This window comes from Zootoca vivipara, chromosome 1, assembly GCF_963506605.1.
Source record: "Zootoca vivipara chromosome 1, rZooViv1.1, whole genome shotgun sequence".
Classification (NCBI taxonomy): domain Eukaryota; kingdom Metazoa; phylum Chordata; class Lepidosauria; order Squamata; family Lacertidae; genus Zootoca; species Zootoca vivipara.
In genome coordinates this window covers 21,768,540-21,781,984 of record NC_083276.1, presented here as the reverse complement: position 1 = coordinate 21,781,984, position 13,445 = coordinate 21,768,540, and the positions used below count along the sequence as shown (strand labels likewise).

At 41.5% G+C, this 13,445-nt stretch overlaps 1 protein-coding gene across 2 annotated transcripts in view; it reads right to left on the bottom strand.

Annotated features, from left to right (window-relative positions):
• FBLN5 (fibulin 5) overlaps positions 1-13,445 on the bottom strand; it is a 59,709-nt gene that overhangs the window by 11,085 nt on the left and 35,179 nt on the right. For both annotated transcript variants that reach the window (XM_035107353.2, XM_035107363.2), the window contains 2 exons: positions 4,139-4,261; positions 1,216-1,332 (listed from right to left, as the gene is read on the bottom strand). In XM_035107353.2, the coding sequence (XP_034963244.1) occupies positions 1,216-1,332; positions 4,139-4,261 (240 nt within the window). The remainder of the gene's footprint in view (positions 1-1,215; positions 1,333-4,138; positions 4,262-13,445) is intronic.

Sequence of the window (13,445 nt, the reverse complement as noted above, 5' to 3'; positions counted from 1 at the left end):
AGAGAATAGTAATTGGAGTAATTTTTTCCTTTAAAGCAGAGGTGGGGACTTCCAGATTTTGTTGGACTACAACTCCCATTAGCCACAACCACCATAGCTTGTGGTCAGGAATGGTGGCAGCTGTAGTACAATTACATGTGAAAGTGCATAAATTCCTCATCCCTGCCATGACATTGGACACAGCCCACAGAAACATAGCTGATATTTTGTCTTTGAGAGATGTTCCAAAGGTCATTTCTGGGAGATGTACAAATCACCACTTTAGAGAGAAAGTGGTGACAGATGTGTGAGTCAGTTGCTCACTCTCTTTGTGGAACTACTTTATGGCAAGTAAGAATTACTCCTAGTTTGCCCAAACTGTCTCTGTACACGAGGCCAGAGGGAGCTATTCTGCCAAGGGAACCACTATTCTCAATGGGCAACATGGGGTAGTACACATTGGACCCTGACGTGCAAACAAAGCTTCAGTGCTGGAAAAGTTCAATTTACCACTGTGACATCTTGAAAAGATTCTGCATAGTCTGTTTGGGTTCAGACCAATATGGCAAACAAAACTGAAGTGTATCCTGCAGGTGCTTCCTTGTTTATCTACAAGTTTCAAGACTCTGACTGCTTCAATCATAACAAAACCTGGCCAAAAGCAGCAGGATGAAACAAGGGGGAAAGGGCAATGGATGAAGGCGTGTCTGTGGCTGTAACAAACTGTAGCCTTAACTCTTAAGATTACTTTTTTATGGGCATATTGCTAGGAGATTTCCCCCACCCCACACTCAGGACCAGACAGCTTTGATGATTTTGCAGCTGAAGGAGAACAAGGACTTTCATAAAAGAAAATTGCAAGAACCACCATGCATTAAAGTTCATAAATGTGTTTAAGGCTGTGGGTAAATTGAAATTGTGCTTAGGGATCTGCATTGGCTGCCTGTTGCTGCTCCCAAGCCAAACTCAAGGAAACCCTAAACAGCGTGGGACCAGGCTACATAGCAGAATATCCGCCCGGCTGAAGGCCACATTGGTCTTTGTGTTCCTCATAGGAGACTCTGCTGGCCGTAATGGATTGTCATCTGAAAACGCCATGGAAACGGGCCTTTTCAGTTGTTGTACAAACCCTCTGGAATACCCTCCCAAAGAGATTCGGAAAGCTCTATCAGTTGAATGTTTTGTTTAAAAAGTACTGTGCTCTCTGGTCTTCTCTCTCTCATGCACAAACAGTACCTTGGCATGATCTTCCATCTTCATTCAAGATAAAGCCTGGATTGCATGTACAGGAGTAGGAGCCTGGTACATTGGCACATAGCTGCTGACAGTAACCATAGCGACATTCATCTATGTCTGCAAAGAAAAATGTGAATACCAAACGGGACTATTAGTTGCACCTGTCACACAGTAAAATTTATAACCACATGCACCCCGAACAACCATTTGCTAAAAGATTTCATTGTTTCAGTGTGCAAAGGCTGTATTGTTCAGGCCCATTACTTTGCATGCAAAATCTTATTTCATTGAACCCTGTAATCTCCCTTTGCCGTTGGTGTGTCCATGCCTGCCTTGAGTTCACAGATGCTGTTGGACTACAACACCCATCATCCCTAACCATTGGCTAAACTGGCTGGAGATGGGGTCCAAGTCTGAAGAACTGAGGATTATGCAATCCATTGAAGGCCAGCTCATACCAACACTCTCCTAATGATACTTTTTGCTTTTAGTCCAGATCACTGCATGCACACACAGTAGTCAGAAACCCTGTATATCAGAAGCACAAATCATGTTTATAATATACCATCGTAAACCTTGTAACGGTGGGCTGAGCAAGCAAAATCTCTTTCATGGAACAAGCTGTACGAAAAAACGAGGCACTCGATTACATGAACTAGCACATTGGTTCTAATCTAAGCCTGTTTAACAGGGACTATGTTTGTTATTGCTTCTAGCAGACTAGTGTGTTGTTGGAGATCAGTACAATTAATAAACATGGCAGCTGTAATATATAAATAAAGCTGTTCATTGTTCATACACCATCACAAAATCTTTGGTCTTAATTTGTATTTCTCAAGCTTTATAAGCTCATGATGTTCCAGTGTGGCATTAGAAAGAAGCAAAGCAGAAAATATCACACTGTGAGCACGTCTGCAAAAATTATGTTTTAACAGAGGAAGCTCGACAATTGAGCAGCAACTTTCCCCCAGCTGTAAAAATTTTTTTTAAGTTACATTTAAAAGAATGCTGCACTGACTTGCATGGTAATCAAATTTTTTGCTGGTGTGAAAGCAACAGCAGCACTGAGAGTTTCTTCACCATCTCTGGACTCTGAGAATGGGCTCAAAGTGTCCTCCTTCAGAGCAAAGTGGTCAGGAGAACAGCTGCGAGTCTACCAGTCTGCTGTGCTGGCTACAAACACTTTTCGTAAATCATCATCATCATCATCATCATCATTATCTTAAACAAATCTTAGTTTAAAAGGCATTTCCAGATCTCCAGTATGATATTATATTTCTTACCTGCCCTTCTCCGTGAGGTCCTAGGATGGGTTACAACAATTTAAAAATTCAATATTAAAATGTAGTGGGTAAAATGTTGGGATTTAGACTGGAGAGACCGAGATTCCAAGGCCAGGAAATGAAAATGGCAAAATAAAGGCAAGTTTTATTACCATGCATGTAGGAAAAGCCCAATGACCAGATGGAACCTTACTGTAGCATCTCTAAAGAAAGAATGTGTTCAATTTCAGAAAATCTTTTTGTGAGTTGGAGGAGCACAAATTCATAACAGCTGATAGCATGTGTTTTGCATTTGGTTCACTTGTTGAAAAGATGTCATACTGGAGCCGAAGGAATAGGAAGAAACATCAAAATGATGGTTTCTCAAACACCTTATGCATCTTTTGGGAAGGGCATGTCCACACAGGCAGTTTATTGTGGACTTGGGCTACATATGCACTCCCATTTATTAAGCATTCAGTGTGTTTCCACTGCTAGTTTGGGAAGTGGTGTACACACATTAGCCACAATTCCTTTTTATGATGTTTCCTGTTGTTGTTTTTTGCACACTCTTTTGTTTACAACTGAGTATCTCTTGAGATCACTAGGGCAAATAAATAAATCTAACATGACCTGAAAGAAGACACCTCAAGGTTCGAATTGATGTGTAACACTTCCAATCGATAATAGAACACTATGGCTCAAATAAGTTGACTTTTTGTTTTAAAAAATGGAAAAGTCAATGGTTGAGTACTGATGGAATGGTTTTAGATGGTCCATGCCTTAAAACAAAACAAAAAAACTTTACAACTTTTCTTTTAAAATCAGTGCTTAGTTTGGGCACTAGACACTGTCAAGCGTGGTGCCATCATAAAAATAATAGCCAAAATATGTAAACATGAATATGGAGCCAGGTATGTGCACCTCAAATTAAGATTCTGGCCAGCCCAAATTATACACTCACTTATGCTTTAGAGATATGATTGATTCATAGCCAACCCAATACTTTGTTTGGATGCAAGACACTGTTTGCTATGTTGGTAAAGGTAAAGGAACCCTGGACAGTTAAGTCCAGTCAAAGGTGACTATGGGGTGAAGCGCTCATCTCGCTTTCAGGCTGAGGGAGCCGGCATTTGTCCACAGACAGCTTTCCGGGTCATGTGACCAGCATGACTAAACCACTACTGGCGTATGGAGGACCGTGACGGAAATCAGAGCACACAGAAACACCATTTACCTTCCTGCCACAGTGGTACCTAGTTATCTACTTGCACCGGTATGCTTTCGAACTGCTAAGTTGGCAGAAGCTGGGACAGAGCAGCGGGAGCTCACCCTGTTGCACATATTTGAACTGCCGGCTTTCCGATTGGCAAGTCCAAGAGGCTCAGTGGTTTAGACCACAGCGCCACCCACCTCCTTTGCTGAAATGTGTAGCGGTGTCTTGCATTCAGACATTGCATTGGGTCAGACATGACTGCTTAACACCTCATAGGACACTCTCTCTGAGACCTGCCATCCATTTGAATAATAGCATCCTTATTACCCTTTATTTACGTGGTCTAGACATACATTTTCCCCAATACATCATGCAATACATCATGCAGAAATCACAATCTGTTTTGTTTTGTTTTAAAGACACTTCCTCCCAAAGTATTACATACCTAAACATTGGCCTTCTAAAAGCCAGTATCCTTCTGTGCAGGAGCAAGTATATCCTCCCTCAGTGTTGATGCAGATTTGGGTGGGGTTGCACTGGTGTGATTCAGATGCACATTCATCAACATCTGCAATTCAGAGAATAATAAAGCATTACATGATTATTCAGATACAAAAGCATTTGTTGCAACTGCAGAGTCCCATTCCTATAATGAAATACTGTATATAAAAGATCCATCTGAGAAAGCAAGGAAGAGGAATGCCAAATACATTTGGAGCAGTTTTAACCACAGTCTCTGAGGCATTGAAGAAAATTCAGTATTGTACTCTCTATGCCAAGGTACTGAGTGCAGGAGAATCATTGACAGTTCGTGAGAAACATGTCCACCCAACAGATGCTCTGTCTCTTATAGGGTTGATTCAATGACAAAAGTTATTTCCAGTTTCTTTGATATCATGCTACATCTACTAGTTGCTTTCCTGGTAAATAACATTTCTGAACACCTACCAATTGGGAATTTGTAACCCGTAATAAAAACGCCTTCTTCAATCAGACCTTTCATTTGCCTGATCTCCAGAGCACTAGGGCTGTATTCGTAAGCATACTTGCAGCATGATGTAGCAGGTTTCTTAGAAGTAACTCCTCAGAGTTCAATGGGACTGACAACACTGTCTTACACATGCTTACAAACAATTCCCATTGTGTTCAGCGGAGTTTACAGCCAGGTAACTGCATTAAGTTGAAACCTAGGGATGCTTCCAGACTGTTCTTTTGTGGGTGGGATGGTACACTAGAAAATTCAGGTTTGGCAATTACAGGTAGTGTGGATTTGGCACAACAAACTGCCTCCCCCCCCCATTTGATACAAACACTACACAGAATGCTCAATATGATTACAATTAGGGATGGGGGAGAAATTTGATTCTGCTTACATTTAAGGGCAAATCCACTGAATTTTCAGAAGCTATGCGTGAATGGAAATGAAACCATCCTGCAAAATCCACACTTCTGAGTTTAGCAGCACAGTTCTTCAACCAAGTAATGTACAAAAATGCATACATTTGGGGAAATGTGCATAAAATGCAAAAATGAGTGAGAATAACTTCAAAAAAATGCATAAAATTCGGGAAAATTGATTGCAAAAAATTGTATATTAGGCAAAATTGCACCCTAGGGTAGAATTCAATGTTGCACTGGGATGAACAATCCATTAGTGCAAGCATTTCTGCTAGTCAGATGGCACCATCTCCCCTCCTGCCTCGGTTTTGGGGCTTCTTCTGACCCTCCAGAGCCAAGTGGGAGGGGCACGTGGGCAGGGGAGAGGAAGAAAGGCCCTATTGTGCTAGTAAGATTCATTGTGCTGGCTTCCACAAGTGTAACTATTTTTTGAATGTCGTTCAAAGATGTATATATTAAGAGATACTTGCATTATAATGCTGACAAATTTTCTTGAGGTCTTAAGCTTTTGCAAACTGGTGTGGAAATGTGGAGAACTCAACCTAAGACTGGAAAAACGAGAAACCAAAATCGACACATTCATCCAGCCTTAATTTCACATCCTGTACACCCGTTGGGGTCAAAACACATTACTTCAAATGCCCTGTCTTTCTTCTCCCTTTTAAAACTAAAGGTAGCTTTGCAAGTCCTGATCTGGATTAGACTGCAATGCAGAAGGGGGGGGGGTTAACACATTTCCTTTTGTTGCTTCCCTGCTGAAAATCCACCCCCCCCCCACACACACACCCTGCAGTTTGCAGCAAATGGCAGTGCATAGCAAACTTTGTGTGGAGGGTGAATCTTCACCGGGGAAATTAATGTCACTGTCCTCCTTGGTCCAGGGACTTGCTCTTTTTTCCCTTTTTTCTCTCTCATTTTCCTTTAGATTCTCTAATCTTACCTAAATGGCTGACTGCTCCCATATAAACCTGCCCATTCACATCTGTAATATATGGACATCATTTTCTGAGTGCCCCTGCAAGGTTAGGACAACAAAACAGGGCCTCTTCTGTAATGGTGCCTTATTTGTGGAACCCCTTGCCTGCTTGGCACACGCACTTTCGGGGTTTTGGGTACCTGTCCAAAATGGTTTTATTCAGCCAAGCTTTAAGTGACAGACTGCTGGGGTTCCACATGCAAACACTTACGTGTAACTCAAGATCTATACATACAAGTGCTCCAAGGACATTCTTTGGCACCTTCTTGTTCCTTGGAAAATTACAAGCAAGAGCAAATGGAACGGAGGGCATTGTGCAAACATCACTTCCCTACTCTCTTGCACATTACATTATATAAATATGGGAATAAACTGCTTAGTTTTGTGCAACTCACTGATTTCCTGCCAGGTCCTTTTGAGCTGTGAACATCACTGAAATATATGGCAGAAACAATGCTTTGCAAGTCTCTACTGCTTTTCACCTCAAGTGTTGTTTAAAAGGACTAATTAATGGGCTATGATGCTGTACACATAAGAACTGGTGAGCCAATTTCGTTAAGTCCTCCACAGGTAAGTTTCTTTTCCTTCTCCAGTATCACTTTATAATCAGGCCTTACAGAATAGATCTTGAGTTACATGTAAGTGTGGAACAGCAGCAGTGAATCTCTGATAAGGAATAAGGGCTGCCAGAAACCAGTGGGATATAGAGAAGACTGTATAATCTCCTTTTGGAAATCACCCCAAACCCCACCAAAGAACAAAAAGTTGACATCCTGATTTGATTTTTTGGTAAAAAATCCTTGAAGATGGGTATTTTATGTCACCCCTTGATAACTTTGTTTTTGCTAGGAAGATTGTCTTCTAAATTTCTGACTACTTCTCTTTGGTTACAACTGGTGTTGTTGTTTTTTTGCAGGTGCTAGATTCATTCTCTTTTACATAGTCAGCCTTTCTGATATACTAAAATTGTAATGCCGCTTGCCGTTAAAATATTAACCTGTGTCTTCCAATACTGTGCTTCATTTTAGTATGCAAATACTGTAGACATGATCCTGTCAGAGTTACAGTAGACACTTGGAAGTCACACTGATTTCAATTAAAGAATTAAGCACATTAATATATGCAGTGGTTTTTTCCTAAAAAATGTTTAAGGGTACTCTCATTTTGACTCAAGAAAATACCATTTTATAGTTCAGATTGGGAAAAATAAATACAGTAAGTGGACAAAAGTACAAAGTTTCACAAAATGTTTAGGGGTACCCCTAACGTCCCCCCAGAAAAAAGGACTAAATATATTCATATCAATCTGTTGAACCTAAGAGTTTGGATGGTTAGTTTGGATGGTTCCCAACTTATCGGGCTGTCCTTGAAAGAATAACACTGCCCAAACACAGCAGTGATTTGCATTTTGGCCATGGTTTGTACTTTAGGAATGTAGCACTGTTAAGCACTCCTTCTTATCAAATGCAATTATCTTGAGAGGGGGGGGCTAAGAGAAGTGTGTTATTTCACTGTAGAAAAATCTACAAGAAAGAACTTTATTTTGTCAGTGTCCCAAAATATAGTGGCAAAAGGGTTTTGAGAGAATGTCATATCAGATACGAGATTCCAAACCATTTTTAGAATCATCATTTTAAAGTAATATGAGCTACTTTTTCTTTTTCACAAAACATTATAAATTAAATAGGCAGATGAGAGCAAAAACTGCCTCCTTAATGGGGGATTAAACTAATAATAACCTAATCATGCATATTGGAAAGTCTGTTGATTCCCCCCCCCCAATTAGTAAGCTCCCCCAGGGGCATCTGGTAAACCACTGCAGACATAGATTGCTAGACTGGATAGTTCCTTGGTTTGACCCAGCAAGGTTCTTATCATCATTCTGTTCTATATATGTTGCTATACTTCTTTGGGAAGCTTGGAGAAATCAGAAGAGGGGAACTGAGCTAGTAGATTTTGCCAAATAGTGATTAGTTTACATTCCCACTAATGCGTGAACTTCTTGACGGTACAGTTGAACTGAGTCATTAATGCCTTCGCTCCAAGGCTTTTCGGAAAGCCAGCAAAATATTGAATGCAGCTGAGGGCGCTTCAAAATTGTTTCCACTGCTCTTAAAATCTTGCACCTCTCTTCATCCTTATGATGCAACATCCATTGCTTTTTAAGGTTGCATTGCTCTGCATATCTATTATTCAGAGTTAAACCCTCAGATCATTGAAGCTTGTTTCAGAGGGATGAACTGTGTCAATGAAGCAAAGAAAACCACTCCTAGAATTTCACAACAGGAGCAAAAACACGGCTTGTTGGAGAATGCCACACAAAGCTTTTTGAGAATAAGAATCATAAATATACTGATGACACACAGTGCTGCTTCTCCTTTACATCTGCAAGTGTGGCAATGGATGCTTTGGACCGTTGTCTTGCCTCAGTAATGGACTGGATTTAACTGAAGTTAAATTGGATTTAACAAGAACAAGACTGAGGCACTGTTAGTGGGTGGTTCCCTAGACTGGATGGATGGGAGGTTGTCTGCTCCTCCTCTGGAGGAGTAGGTATGTAACTTGTGGGTACGTCTGGATCCTTTGCTGTTGCTTGAGGTTCAAGCGGCCTCAGTGGCACAGAGTGCCTTCCATCAGCTTTGACTCCGAGGATCCGGGCGCTGGAGCACCGCCCCCAGCAACCCGCTCCGTAGCGTGACGTGTGCTTCTTCAGGTGGAGCGATGAGAGATGCCCCTCCGCCTGAGTAGGAAGAAGCACATGTCGCGCTACGGAGCGGGTTGCCGGCAGCGGTGCTCCAGCGCCCGGATCCCCGGCAGCCCACTCCACGTCGCGCTATGGAGCAGGTTGCAATCAATCATCTATCTATCATCTATCTATCTTTGAGCACCTAATACACTCTTACCACTTAATATGAAATGATAGAATATTGGCCTTTGGCATCTGGCTAACACATGATCCTCAGACATTGTCAGTAACTCTGTCCTAGCCTGAAAACAAAGGGAATTGGGAAGAGCTTTGTTTGAAAGGGTAAATTTCTCACTGACATTTTGCCACCTCCCTCTGGGGAAGTCTTGATGGGCTCTGAGAAAAAAGAAGACTGCCTATTCTTGCCTGGCCAAGGCATTGCGATCTTTGGCCTTGTGGAAGCTAGATGACTTATCCAGGAGAAAATAAATTGCTTTTAAAATTTCATTCAATTTTGGGGTCTGTTCGTCAGCCAGATGTGCTCCTAAGTGAAATCTCCATAAAGCTAAGGTAATTCTTCTATAAGCAATGTGGCTTTGGGGCTTCTTTTTAAGCAAATAAGTTGTAGTGGATGAAAGCCAGTCCTGGAGAAAAAAAATCTTTGAGAATTATTGGCTTAAAGAATGTAACAGCTGTGTCCTCATTACCATGAATGCACCAGAGCGATGCAGTGTTCCTTTCTAACTTACACATCACAAAGCCTTCTTATTCTTTTTTTATTTTTGGCATGTTCCAAGTAGTATTGTCAACTGGAAATGCATTTAACCCCAGCTTGAATAATGTTTTAAACTCCAATTTAGCATTTATTCCCCAGTGCCTTCTGAGCTGAACATTGTGATCAGGGAGAGAGACCTGTCAGTGGGAGTGACAAGAAGGACAGTGATATAGATCAGGGTCCTCTTAGTGGTGGCACCCTGTTTACTGAACTCCCGCCCACCCAGTGAAATCAGTCAGTCTCACATTTTGGCCATGTTCAAGCGGAATGTTAAGATTTACCCATTTGTCCCCGTCTTTGGGGCATAATTATTCATGAGGTTTCTGCATTGAAGGGATTAATTGATGTTCCTTTCAGTCTGATCGATGTTTATAATGTGTTTTATTGTGTTATCTTACATTTTTAGCTGCTCCAAGATCCCTTTGGGATGAAGGGTGGGATAAAAAAAATTTGAACAAAAGTTTTTTTAAAAAAAAAACCAAAACAAAACTGGGAAATGTGTCAGCTTGAAACTCAACCTACTTTTATGCCAAGTAGGATATAAAAATAAATGAAAAAATATGTAAGAGAGCCCAATGGCATGTGATGTTTAGTTGCATGTAGCTTGTCCCTAGTGGTGTTGCTTTTGCTTTGATGAAGTGCACAAAGGCTGCAAGGTAAAGAGAAAAACCAGCATGGGTGCAAAAGAGGGGGTTCTAAACCCTTTCCATTAGAGTAGCCAAGGCCTCTTTTCAGTGGGAACTGACCAGAACTGAGTTCTGGCACCTCTCAGGTGGGAGCCATTGTCATTATAAGAGAACAAGGGAGATGTTATTGGTGAGTTCCGGCACCACTTTTTCTTCAAATAAAAAATAAAAAAATAGCACCGAGAGTAGCCATATTAACCTTTTGCTGAGAGAGTGCAAAATACCATGTGCTAGCAGCAGGGGCTTCAAATGATTTCAGGGTTTGCCAAGGCTGACAGTCAGATGATCGGTAGCCCTCCCAAAGGCACAGAGCTTTGCAGGTACCAATGATCAGTTTGCAGGTAGCAATGATCCATTTTCTTCCTCCGATCATTCTCACTTACCTCTTCAGCAATTTTCAGATTGCTAGTTCTTCAGGGAAGATGGGAGCAATCCAGCTTCTTGGTAACGACCTAAGTATGGGTCATTAAGGTAACAAAGGAAGTGGCTCTGTGCCAGAGAGAAGATAGGTGCCCTCCCCCCTTCAACTGGCTGGTTGTTAGAAAGACTAAATTCAGAATTGAGTGCTGGAGAGAGAGAAGGGCTTGAGGCAGGCTGCAGGCAGAAGCCTGAAAGGGAGAAACATGCTTGATTTCTGTTGAATCCAAGGTTGTGGCTATGGGAGAAACAAGTCCTTCTTGGGGTATTAATGCTGTGAGCCCCTCTATCATAGGCTCAGGTTGTATGCATGTGTAAATAAACCGTATATTCTGCAACACACCAAAGTCTCCACTGTCCCTTATTCCAAGCAAACCAAAAACCCTGCGTAAGCACCCGTAACCCCTGCAATCTCACACTGCTCAGAGATTGAGGTGATGTGCAACAATATTTATACGATTGAACGACAAAATCCTTTGACCTTCATGGGTTAATCATACAGAATGTTCTGAAGCAAGAGAGAAAATGCAATTAGGCTTTGGGTCACAGCTAATCCACATAATGATGGGAAATGTAGCCAAGGGGAAATGTCAAGCTGCCTTTGAGTGAGTCAGAAAACAACTTTTTGCATAAACAATTTCAACACTAATATGATCCTATCAACAAGTACTTCAGAGTCAATAAAGCATCAAATACTTGACCGTAAAACATGGGGAGAGGATGGCAAATCTCATCTATGTGTGTACATGCCAGTTACAAATGATCACACTGGAGGGAAATTCCTAAGGAAGGTTTACCAAACTCTTTTAGAAGCTCTGCCTCCCATTTTCAGAACTTGCACCACTGTCAGTCTTCTATGGACTCTTCTTCACAGCTCATATGGAAAACACATTTGATCCATCATCATCTGTCACTAATCATCAAAGCTTGGAGGAAATGATAAAACAAAGATCTTGGATATTAGCTATAAATGTACTCATTTATTTATAACACATGCATATCCCCCTTCAGCTAAAACCATAGCAGTTCACAGCATAAAAGTTAAGATATAAAACACAATATAGAAGCATAAGAGCCTGCTGGATCAGGCTAATGGCCCATCTAGTCCAGCATCCTGTTCCCACAGTGGCCAACCAGATGCATAAAAGCAGGACCCGAGTTCAGCAGCATTTTCCCTACTTGTGATTTGCAGCAACTGGATGCACATCTGCATAGTAGCTGTGGACAACCGTGTCCTGAGTCATCCAACATAGGCTGTCCTTGAGTTCTGGTTTTATGAGAGAGAGAACAACAGTGCATAGTTATCAACTATGAACTTGTTCCCACAGGGGGCAGTGATGGCAACCAGTCTGGATGGCTTTAAAAGAGGACGAGACAAATTCATGGAAGACAATGCTATGATGACCTCCACTATCAGAGGCATTGTGCTGGGAATTGCAGATGGGCACAGTGCTGTTGCACTCATGTCCTGCTTGCCGGCTTCCCACAGGCATCTGGCTGGCCTCCAAAAGAACAGGATGCTGGATTAGATTAGCCTTTACCCTGATCCACCATGCTCTCCTTATATTCTTTTGTGCAAAGAGGTTCAATCACAGGCATCTCCAAGAAGGCCTGGGAAAGAGCCTCTGTTTCAAACCCCAAAGAGCCACTGCTATGCTGAGCTAGACAGGCCAATAGTCTGAGTTGACAGGCCAAGGCAGCTTCCCATGGCTCTAATATATGATAAAACAGCTAAAAGCATCTAAAATATCACAACAATACACAATGCAATAATAATAAAACCAATAATCTCTTTTAGCAAGCCACCCAGCACAAAGACTAAAACAGACCACTAAAAACACTGATCTACCCACTTAATTAAAACCAATCCGTGGGGAAAAACATTTTCAAGCCATAACTAGGATGGGATCTAGACACATACAAAAACCGTTCTGAAAATGCTTTTTTAAAAAGCATTTTAAAAAAAGATTGCATTTTCCATTAGGCTCACCATCGCCATCTTGTGTCAAATTGTATATTACACTTAAAAGACAATTAAAACATTTTATTTGCAGCTGTATAGTTGAGTCCAATGATGGCACCAATTGTATTTCTGTGGGAGGTCCACCATTTTTAAGCGACCACTTAAACATAGCACCAATCTAAAGGGCATTACTTTTACCAGTTGCAGAGAAGTCCTCCATTCACAATCTTCACTGATCAAGGAGTATCACAAAGCTGACCACACTCACGAAAAGGAAATGATCCTAACCCCCATAATTGAAATTTCTCTTGCTGCTGTGTGATATTACAGGTTTTGGCACAGTGACCTGTGGGATTTCATGAGGGGATTTAGCTTATGAGCTACCCAGATCATAAATCCAATTTGGGGTAAGTAAACTGCCAAGAAATCAGCCACACCAACCAAGGAAATCTTTTTGCCTCAATAGACCAGTACCAGTCAGCTGATGATATGGCATGACTCCTGTAACGCTTCATTGGTCTGATCAAGAAAGAGACCGGTTATTATCCTCAGAAGGCAAGATTGCCAACTGGCAGTTCTGTGTAGTCTGGCATTAAGTTAGTTCAACTTCAGCCTCCACCAGACGCTGTCTAAGGGAAGATGCTGCTTCTGCTTCTGGATCAGTTAAAAACAAAAACCAAACCTATATTGCTGGGTGTCATCAGCATAGTAATAACACCACATTCCAAATGTTCAAATGATCTTTCTCAGCTATTTTGATACAGATGTTGAATGCTGGGAGAATAAAATGAACACCTGTGGCACTCTACAAGACAAAGCCCTTGGGGGAGGGGGACACTGGTTTAAAATTC